Source organism: Belonocnema kinseyi, chromosome 9 (genome assembly GCF_010883055.1).
Source record: "Belonocnema kinseyi isolate 2016_QV_RU_SX_M_011 chromosome 9, B_treatae_v1, whole genome shotgun sequence".
NCBI lineage: Eukaryota > Metazoa > Arthropoda > Insecta > Hymenoptera > Cynipidae > Belonocnema > Belonocnema kinseyi.
The window spans coordinates 59,000,385-59,012,261 of record NC_046665.1 but is presented as its reverse complement, the minus strand read 5'-3'; the positions used below and the strand labels follow the sequence as shown (position 1 = coordinate 59,012,261).

Sequence of the window (11,877 nt, the reverse complement as noted above, 5' to 3'; positions counted from 1 at the left end):
TAAAGATATTCTAATCCCAGAGAGATCTTTCAAACCTATTGAATCCTGCTGTGGAGAAAAATGTTACTAAAAGTTTTCAAATGTGCAACAAGAAAAAGTACACACAAATTTTTGGAATCTCGGGAACTATAATGAATAAAATTTGTTTCTCAGAGGATTGTTAAAATGCAAGGATCCTATCCAAACGAATGCAATTGAAAAACTAGGACGGTTAATTCATTGGATATATTTATTTCCTACTGACGAAGAAAATGTTCCGATTTGTAAGAAATTTTTGTGTGCTTTTCTATGTTTGGGCAAAAGAAGAGTTGCAAATGTTCAAAAAAATATTTTAAATAAGCAGCCTTTAAAAAATTTGGCAGGTGGAGTACGCGAAAGTTGTCTTAAATTAACAAAAAATTTAAAAAAAAATATTGAAGAGCACTGCGAATCAATTTCACATCACAGTTCACATTACAAACGAAATTCTACCAACCTAAAATATTTTGATAATCCTTCATTAAATCTTGTAGAACTTTACAAATTATTCGGAAGATATTATAAAGGAAAAAACGGGGGCTGAATTGACAATGAGTCAAACCGTTTATTTTAAGTATTTTAACCAAAATTTTGGCTTCAGTTTTAAATTACCCAGAACTGACGTGTGCAATACTTGCTACTAAAACGAGACAAATGGAGAGGTAAACGAAGAAGTAATTAATCACAAAAACAATGCTGAAATTTATTTGAAGTTAAAAAAGCAAATACTCTCTGAAAATAATAGTCTATGCTGTGAATTTGATTTTGCACAGAATTTGCCACTACCAAAAATACCCGTGTCCGCGCAGTTTTACCTACGTTTAGCATGGCTTTTTCTATTTAACGTACATGTAAATAGTACGAACCAGAGTTACATGTTCCCTATTCTTGAGGGAATTGTAAAGAAGGGTGCTAACTCTGTTTGCAGTTTTACCAAATACGCGGTGTTAAAAGAATTTGCTAAAGACAAGTTCAACAGCATAACATTATTTTCAGATTCATGTCCGGGACAAAATAAAAACTACACAGTGTTTCATTTTTTGGTTTTATTGTCCATTTATTTGCAAAGCGAGATTAAATATGTGTTTCCAGTTCGAGGCCATTCCTATTTCCAGTGCGATAGGAATTTTGGCACATATTCGCAAAAGCTGAAAAAATTAGAATGAATTGAAACTGAAGCTGAATATGTAGAAATGATTCGCAATTCTCGTTCACCTTCATTCACAATGGTCGAGAAGTGTGAAGATCTTCTGCAGGATTTTGAACAATGTTTCAAAGGCAAAATGCGAAAGCCAAAAAATTTCCAAATCGGCAAAGCGTTCGTTTTGCATGTTTTTCCTGATGGAAAAGTGGATGTTTTTGACAACTATGAGTTGCAAAATCCAACCACTTTTTTCTTTAAACCCACGCTTAAACTAGAAAATCTTTCGAAAAATCCTCCGCCCCGAATTGGATTAAAAGCTGCCAAAATAAAGGATGTAAAAAATCTCTTCCAGTATTTAAGCGCTAAAGGAAAAGAATTTTTCGAATCATATTTTTTAAAAGTACAAACTCAGAACCCAGATGCCGAAGAAACTGAAGAGAGTAACGAAAATGACTAAAAGTAATTTCTAATAAAATATTGTTTGATTAATTTATTCTTGTTCAATAATATACATAATATTATATGTTGAATGTTGAATAAATAAATTATTTTAATGGTAATATCTGGAGTTACTGTTGTGCATTTGTTTTGGTAAGATTGACTTGACCCTCACGTCGTTCGCTGCAGCGCGTACGTAGCCGGCCAGGCACGTTTTTGGGCAGCGTCAAGATTACCGCTTGGATTTTAAAACATTCATAATTTTTGAACTATTAATCCAATTGATCTAAAACTTTACAGAAAACTTCTTTGAACCTTAATGAACAACTTTCTCACTGAAAGCATTCCGTAGCTTAAAATTCGTTCGCTAAACGAGGCGCTTGAACGTTAAAATTAATGATTTTTGCATTGCCTAAAAAAAAATAAAAATAAAATAACTTTTTTGTTTATTACAATATTCTCGTTTTTCTTTCTTAGATAGTTTCAGAAGACTTAAGCACGTACTTTGTATTGGGGAAATCGGAAAATGATGAAAATTGGCTAAATTAGCGCGAGTTGAAGTGAAAAAAGATTGGAATTTTTCGTTTTCAAAAAATACACTTTTTACCAATTATCTGAAAAACTACAAAACCTATAAATTTTTGCAAGAGGAAAAAAAGATGCGCCTTGAAATTCTCTACAAGTATCAGTCTTTAAAATTGAAATTAGAAAGATTTTTGAAGTTGACAATCAGGACAATACTTCTCAGACTGAAGCCGGCCGTGTCCCCTTTTGGTCGCCAGCGGTTCAATTATGTGAGCAAAGTTATGAATTTCTAGCATTCCTCTAAGAAACTTCAGAAAACCCAGAGCATTTTAACATTATTCTAAGAGAATGCTGTTAAAAATAATAATAATTTTTGTGAACAATTATTTTTTATTAGGATCAATTATTTCTTCGTTCGATTGAAAAGTTGAAAAGTACGATAAACCGCAAATTTATATATCTAAATTCCAAGAGAAAATTGCTATAAAGAATAAAAAAGTGTTTAAAACATTTATTCAAACATTTAATTGTCTGAAGATAGTATTATTTCAGTACGGGGTTATTTTGGACCGCATAAAACAGAATTATAGGGGGAGGGGGGGCATTCTTAAATTAAATTTTAATTCGTATTCTATGGCTAAATGTAAAGAGAAATTTCGATGATCAACTCGATACAGCTGATATTAAATGATTCTAAAAAAAATGTACGACAATTTTTTTTATGGGAACGTCCTGGGACTTGCGGAACCTGTAAATATCAATTTTTTCAAACAAAATATAAGTGCATTTAATTTTGTGTGGGTTCGAACAAATTTGTAGGAGTGTGGCGCTGAAGCATGAAAATTCGAAAGAAAAGTTCAAATAATTTTTGGACCATCCTAGTCTAGACACTTCAAAAATAAATTTGATAGAATGTAGGAGAGAGATACTAGTTGAATTTAGGATGAATCATATATTGCACAAAATAAAATATTTTAATACAACTGAAGTTAAAAGACATTTAAATTGAAAATATACAAATGTTTAATGTAAGTAAAATGTATACGAAAATTGTTTAAATATTCAGCCGTGAGTTGAAAGAATATCCTAAAAATTGATAATACGAGAAAGTTTTTTATTTCGTACTTTATCAATGTTTTTTATTGCATTTTTCAAATATTTTAACATTTAAATTGACGCGATGTTTAAAAAATTGTTTGATTTTAAGAAATGACGTTCGCATCAAAATACATACAAAATACATTTTTATAATTCAAAGGTTTTGAATTTAAGCGTTCAAATTTGGAATTAAAAAAAAAATTGTTCACCATTTCAGACAATGAGATTTTCGAAAACGAAACAATTTCAAAGCCGCCTTAAATATATATACATTTAAACAAATAAAGATAGTCCAAGGGAGTATGGAAATCTAAAACTAAGAAATCAAGGAATGAATTTGCGATGAATACGATAAAACAAAACAAAAATTATATAAAAATATCTGCAGAAAATATGAAAATATTTGAAATATGGTAAAACTCTCTATTTTCACGATTTATTTGATTTTAAATTTAGTGTTTTAAAATATGCTTTTCTGTTATCAAATTAATGTGTAGCGTTGCCGGAAATTTTATAATAAATATTTAGCAAAATTATTACAATATTATTGATTTATTAATATATTAATTTATATTATATTAATTGATTTATTTATTAATTTACGTAAATATTAAATTAACCACTTCCGCCCGTGTCAGGAATCTATAGTTTGAATAATTATTTTAGTTTTTATTCTAAAATAGTAAAAATCCGCATATGTAAAATATTAAACGTTACTATTGATTTTGACTTTTTAAACTCGATAAAGTAAAATCTGTGAATCTGAAATATTTTTTAAATGGTGTTAAAAGTATTTAACAATTTCTGTTAATTCAAAATTGAACTATTTAATTTTTGTCTTGAAAATTGATTTTTTTTACATGAAAATTCAAAAATTTTATTGCGAATTTAACTATTTCAGTAATCTTATTTGTTATGTTAAAAATTCAACTCCTCGATTGAAAGGTAAACTGCTTTGTCAAAAACTCATTTTTTTTGTAAATGATTACGCATTTGATATAAAAACCTATTTCTTAAAAAAAAATTTTAACTAAAAATTGATGTATTCAAATTTTGGTTGAAAAGTGATTTTTTTTAGTTGAAAATTCAACTATTTGTTTGAAACTTTATTTACTTTATTTAAAATTTACCTTTATCAGCTGAAAATAATTTTTTTGCTGAAAATTTAGATTTTTGGTTAAATTAAACTGTTTTTTTTTCACATTAAAATATTTTTGGATGAAAGACAAACTGCTTTTATTTAATATTTGAATCCTTTTTGATTGGAATATCAGTTATTATATTTTTTGCTGAAAATGCATATTTTTTATTGCAATTTTTACTACTTAGTTGAACAACTTTGTTACAAAATTCCGATTTTTTGTTAAAAATTCTTGAATAAACTGGGAAATTCATCTTTTTGGTTTAAAATTTAATATAACGAAAAATAAATAAGTTTTTTGTGCTAGAAAACTAATTTTGTCAATTGAAATTTTAATTTTCTCCTTTTCGGTTAAAAATTAATTTTTTGTTCATATTTAACTATTCGGTTGAAAATTAATTTTTTTACGTCAAAACTTCTTACTTCTTGTTAAAAAATTAATTGTTCTGGCGCAAAATTATTATTTTTTTTTAAATTCAACTAGGGTAGGTTGTAAGTTGAACTAATTTGATAAAAAAATTATTATTTTTGTTATTGATTGATCATTTTTAAGTCAATTGTTATTTTAGTTTCAAATTCACCGTTTTTAAGCTAAAAATTAATCTTTTTGGTTAAATATTTATATTTTCAAGTAGTTTAATATTTAATATTATTCGTACCGAACTAATTTGTTGGAAATTAACTGTCTTCTCCTAAAACTGAATTTTGTTTATTAAAAACTCCAATATTATCTTTCTGGATGATAATTGATGATTTTTAGACAAATATTTAACAGATTGGATCATTTTAAATGATTGAATTCACCAGGTAGTGAAATTGATTTATTTAAAAACTCAGTTCTAAATAATTTGTCACTCGACGATTCCTGACTATTTAAATCAGTCAAAACTTACTTCAAATCACTCACTTTCGACTGATATAAATGTAGACTATACCTTAATAAACAATGTTTGCCAGTAAATAAAATAGACCAAACATTAATGACATATATGACTTTAGAGTATCATTTATATTGTTATTATCATACTTTAAAAATAATTATTTTTACATATAATTTAAAAAAATTATTAGTGTTTACAGCCAAACACTTTTATTTAATTTATTTTTTAAATAAATTTTAATCTATGTAGTCTCTAACATTAAAGTTCACATAAATGAACTCTATATAATCAAGAATATTTTTCATGCGTAAATTCACAGTTCAGGCAGTGAAATCTGGGGAATGCGATTCTCTCAGTATGAAGAGGAAGAGAATGAATATAGTAACTGGTACACTTATACACTTGTTGCAAAGATGATAATCAGCCGTGAAATTACGAAATGCAACAGAATGAGATGAATTATGTAGAAAAAAGTAAAAACGTAAAATGAGATCATAGATGTCAGTTATTAGATATAATAAATAATATAAATAAATAAATAATAGATAATCATCAGATGTTAGAAAAACATAGTTCCCAGATGCTGATGGTTCTCGCATTCCTTCTTGAGGTCTCAGGGGCCAAAAAAATTCTTAGAGCCAATTCGTAAAAAATCTTCGGACTACTTTGGCTCAAGATTTAATGAGGTTGTAACCTCCTTTTCCTGTCAGAGCAATTATCGAACGATTTAAGAAATTTGCTTCTTAATTTTCGGTTCCAGCCGAAATTACACGTTTCGAAATTTTTTAGGATAAATTTTTCACAACAAAACTACTTTTATAAATGATTCTATGATTGTCTATTCATTTCCGGACAGAGAAATTTAATGTCTGATTTAGAATAAGACCAGGTGGCCGTATGTCAGGGAAAATCTGGAATCAGAGTAAAGGCAGGGTATTTTATTGGTGAGGGAAGACAGGAATTTTGATAAAAATCTTGTAAAAGTCAGGACATTTTTATAAGAGGCACTTGATTTTATTATGAAAATGTGTTATTCCGTTTATGAATGTTCAAAATGTTACCAGATTAGGATTCTGGTCTTTGAATATCAAAGGGGGGCGAAAATGAAATATTGGTGAGGGAAAAATTAGGGAATTTTGAAAATGAATTTTTGCAGCCACGCTGATATATTATTCTTGTCAGTAATTAATTTGTCTCGTATTTTTATTTCATTTATTTGCGGTTTCCCACTCCTGCTGTTGATTGTATTTTGAGTTTAAAATTTAATTGTTTAATTGAAAATTTAACAATTTCATTAAATAGTCGTTTTTGGTTGAAATTTCAACTGCTTTCTTGAAAATGAAACCTCTACTATTTTAGTACAAAGTTAACTTTGTGTTGAAAATTAATATTTTTTTATTTAAACATCGACTTTATTTATCTTATTTAGATAAAAATGTGCGTATATTGTTGAAAACTAATCTTCTTTGTTTAAGGATTCAATTGCTTTGTTAAAAATTCGTCTTTGTTGTATCAAACTTTTTTTATTCAAAATTATAATCTTTTTTGGTTGACTTATTTTCTATTACATTATTCGTTAAAAATTCATATTCTATGGTTGAAAATTGAACTACTTTATTGAGATTGAACCACCTTGTTAAAAAATCATTTTTTTGTTCCAGTTTCATCATTTTAGTTGAAAATTCTTCTGTTTGGTTGAAAATTAGTTTTTGTTTTGTTTGAAAACTAATATTTCAAACGGAAAATTTCACTATGTCAGTTGAAGATTCATCATTATGTTTAACTGAAAGTTTAACTATTTTGCTGGAAATTTGATTTACTTTTTTTTGTTAAATTAAGTTTTTAAACTAAGAATGTAACTTTTATAGTTTTTAAATTTTAACGTTTTTACTTAAGAATTCGTATTTTATTTAATAAAAAATTAATCTTCTTGCTTTGAAATTACCTCTTTTATGGTTAAAAATACAACTTTTAGTTAAAATTTCTTATTTTTGGGTTGAAAATTTAACCGTTTTAGGGAAAATTCTTCTTTTGGCGTGAAGGTTCAACAGACTGGGTGAATGAACTGTTTTTCTTTTTGGACTGAAAAATAAATTATTTGTACAAAAATTAATTTTTACATTCTCATAAGGTTTTTAGTTTGAAAATTAATGCATTTTTTCTAAAAGTCGTATTTTTGGTAAGAAATTAATCTTCTTTATTAAAAATTCATCTTTTTTGATGTAAAATTCATCTCCTTTGGTAGAAATTTCATCTTATTTAGTTGAAATATGAACTACTAAATATTCTGTTAAGAGTTCATTTTTGTAGATTGAAAATTCAAATACAATTTGTTTAAAAATTCAACTATTTTGTTAAAAATTTAATAGTTCTGATAAAAATGCGACTTGAGTTCAATTTGAAAACAAAAGATCTTTTTGTCTATACTATTTGTCTGGAAATGAAACTGTTTTAGTTTCAATGTTTATATTTTTGTTTAAAAATTCGATCATTTGTGTGAAGATTTATCTTCGTAGGTGGGAAATTCAACTGTTTGATTGAAAATGTAACTATTTATACGAAAACTCATCTGTTTTGTTATAAATTTCAAAAAGTTGTTTGCAAATGCAAGTTTTTGGTAAAAAATTATTTTATTTTGCTGAAAGTTCAACTATTTGGTTGAAACTGTAACTGTTTTTGGTTGAACTTTAATCTTGTTTGTTTCAAAATTCGACTATTTAGATAACATTTAAAGAATTTTGTAAAAAAGTTACAAATAATTAAAAATTAAAAGTAATAAATGTAATTAAAATTTGAAAAATAAAATGCCGGTCTTTGAATAGTAACGGTCAGGGAAAATAAAAAATTAGGTAGGAAAAAGTCAAGAATTTTGAAAATGAAGTTTTTCGTTCGCCCTGGATAAGAGACCTAGATTCTAGATTTCATATTGATTTTTTCCGTATTTGCAATAAAATTTAGTAACCATTTTTATCCACTTTCACAATCATTACAAAATAATAGATGCTTACTGTTACGTAATATAATTTTAGAGATAAGAGTTCCTTTGAGTAATTTTGAGAAATAAAATAGACGGGGAACATTATTATGTATTTATTCAAACAAAATTTAACCAAATTGTCTTTGTCTTAAAAGATTTCTTTTGAAATATTTTATTATAGATATTCAATATTTCCGCAAAGTGTATAATTTACATGCATAAAAGTATTTCGCAGCGGTTGAATAACGCCGGCAATATCTTGAAATTCCCTTGAAATAAGCACGTGGATAAACTTTCGAGAGACTTTTAAGGAAAGTTTTATATTTCATGACTCCATAGAGAGCAGATTCTACCTTTGAAGGTACCTGTTATGTGTAGCATACTTTTATGTGTGCGAATATGATAATAAAATTGCTATGGGTTTTGTGATGTATGCTAATTAGAGCAATTATGCAGACATTCTGTAAGAATTGGACCACCCTCTAACATCAATTTTACGAGAGTCAATCAATCACATAGTTGGACCATCTTTACGTGTTAACTATACGTATGGAATGCATTGAAATTTATTTGAAATATGTGTAATTAAACTGGAAATGTTTTCACAACTTAGAAACAAAAAAGTCAATATATTTAAAAATATTTATTTAATTCATAATAATTGATATTGATTAAATAATTAATTTATATATATATATATATATAGAGAGAGAGAGAGAGAGAGAGAGAGCAAACATCAATTATAATTATTTATCAAGATCTTCTGACCACCGAAACATTAATCTTTTTGGTTAACTGTAAATGTTCTTTATTTAAAATAAAAATATTTGTTGGTAGAAACATCAACTAGTCAATTTTTCCTTGAGAATTCATATTTTTTCGTTGAAAATTTAACTAATTAGTTGAACGTGGGGCTATTTTGTTTAAAGTTAATTTTTGTGGTCAAATAGTCTTCATTTTAGTTGAAAACTCATCTCGTTGGTTGAAAATTAATTTTTACACTGTATTTTGTTGAAATTGTGTAAATAAATATTTCAGTTGAAAATTCATCTTTTCAGTTAAATTCAACTGTTTTTAATTAAATATTAAAAAATTCGGTTGACATATTAATATTATTTTATTTAAATTACAATTTTTTTCAGTTGAAGTATCAAAAGTTTTTTATTTTAATTTTCAATCTTTTTTTGTTTGAAAGTTGAACTATTTTGTTAAAAATTAAGTTTTTTCGGGTGAATATTCATCCTTTTAGTTAAAAACTCATCGCTATCGTTAAAAATTAATTTTTTAAATTGTATTTTGTTCAAAATTCGTCTTTATTGGTAGAAATTATATATTTCAGTGACAAATGAATTGTTTTTGTAAAACTTAACTGTTTCTTATTTTTGAATAAACTCTTTTTTAGTTGAAAGGTAAACTACTTTGTTACACATTTAGTTCTTTTTAATAAAGATGTATCATTTCAGTAGAAAATTTAACTTTTTGTTAGAAGTTTAACTATTTTGTCGAAAATTCCTGTTTTTAAAATTAATTTTGTTGATTGTAAATTCATTAAATCCATTCTTGGCTAAAAATACGTTTTTTGCGTGAAAATCAACTGTTCTATATTTAAAATTTATTTGAAATTGAAGGGTTTCTGGTTGAAATATCAAGAACATTTTTTTGCAGAGAATTTATTTTTTTTTATTTTATTACTTGTTTTCAAGCCGAACTTAAGTTAAACCAGTTTTTTTAAATTCATGTTTCATGTTGAAAATTCATCATTTTCGTTGAAAATTTATCTCTTTTGGTAAAAATTTATCTATTTAGTTGAATTTTTTTTGAAAACTTATTTGTATTGATAGAAAATTTTACAATTTGTCTAAAAGTCGAGCTGAAGGTTGAATTACTTTGTTAAAAATTTATTTTTTTAAATTGAAAATTCGTTATTTTAGTTGAAAATGTATTTTCTCGGTTGAAAATTGAACAAATTGATTGAAAAATTGTTTTTTTGTTGTTCAAAATTTATTTTATTTGGTTTGAAAATGTTACTGTTTGGTTGAAAGTCGAGTGACATCTTTCAGTTGAAAAATGAGGTCATTTATAATGACTGATTTCATCAGCGCTGAAATCGACTGATTTGAAAAGTCAGTTTTAACTGATTTGTCAGTCGTAGAATCCGCAATATTCGAATCAGTCAAAATTGACTTCGAATCAGTCACTTCTGATTGAGTCAAATTTAGAGTGTACCTAATAGAAGTGAGGATGGTATTAAACATATAGCAGTAATAAATAAACGCATATACTGTTATGCCCAAGATCATCCACATTTTTACCATTTTTTTAAAAACGAATTGCATTAAATACTTAAGCGTAACTTTTTTATCAGTTACATCAGTTTATCGAGTGTTGTCATTCTGATATCAAATAATCGCCCATTAAAAATTGATAAAAGCGAAACCTATGACAATTGAGAATCTCAAAACGGTTCAACTGTCAAAAATAGGGGTAAAAAATGTAGACTCACCCTTTCCTGAGGCTGTTTATCAGTAGAAAACAAATACAGGAAGCGAAACCAGCAGCGACTATGCCCATGCATGGTGTTACATACATTTTGACCATTATAAACTTTTTTCTAAATTCACTGATCACTGCACAATTTAATTTATCAATAAATAAACATTAAATAATATTGAACTCTGCATTTCAAGTGTTTGGTTGATAAAACGTGACTTAACACACTTTATAATTTATAGTGTCTTTTAAAATTTGGTTGATGTGTTTTTGGTTTAGGAAAAGGTGACTTTTGTAAATTTGTTGCAAGTAAAAGAAACACCTGTTGCCTGTGGCGCGATCGTTGAACGACTGCCATAAGAGATCAGTTTCTCGTTGCGAGGGACCGATACCTCTGAGATATCAGAGACCGGCTAGATTCTGTGATAGCGTAATAATCTAAAAAGAAAATGTAAAGATTGAAGCTAGCCAAGCGTGTTAACTTTTCAAGGGGACTACTTAATAATGTAAATTTAAAAAATAGAGGATACGATATACATAGGGTGGTCCAGAAAAGCATTGGAAATTTTTCTTTTCCAAGTTTCATGCATATCCAACCTAAATTTGTTCGAATGTACAACAAAATAAATGCACCTTTTTTCAAACAAACCAAAAATAATAATAATGTAAAAAAATAAATAAATAAAAAGTAAAGTACAAGTTTTTTTTCATTATTACTTTAATATTTGTTCTTTATTTTGCATTAACCACATTCTTATTCAAATATTCACGTTTTATGACCCCTTGAGTCAGAAAAAACATTTTTACGAAGGCGCCTGTCTGTCTGTAGTCTGTCTGTAGTATTTAGGCACGATAACTTTAAAAAAAATGATCGGATTAGATTGAGCTTTGGCATACTTTTTAAGGCCAAAAAGAGAAGGAAAATTTTGTTATCCACCTGTTTTGGATAAAAATAAAAAAAGTTGTTGCAATTTAAAAATTTTCAAGACCATTTTTTTCAAGATTGGAAAATTCTATTTACGCCTTTACGTAGAAAAATAATACGCACGAAAAATAATATAAAATTAAAAATTCAATTTTCAAAAACTATATTTTTCTGAAAAAGAATCCTCTCCACTCCACTAAGAGCAGAGTTAGAGGATCTTTTTCAGAAAAATATCATTTA

General features: G+C 26.9%; 1 protein-coding gene across 2 annotated transcripts in view; it reads right to left on the bottom strand.

Moving 5' to 3' along the window:
* Positions 1–11,065, bottom strand: part of LOC117180809 — a 162,052-nt gene extending 150,987 nt beyond the window's left edge. For both annotated transcript variants that reach the window (XM_033373318.1, XM_033373320.1), the window contains exon 1: positions 10,726–11,065. In XM_033373318.1, the coding sequence (XP_033229209.1) occupies positions 10,726–10,820 (95 nt within the window). In that variant the 5' untranslated portion in view covers positions 10,821–11,065. The remainder of the gene's footprint in view (positions 1–10,725) is intronic.
* Between the last annotated feature and the right edge of the window lie 812 nt (positions 11,066–11,877).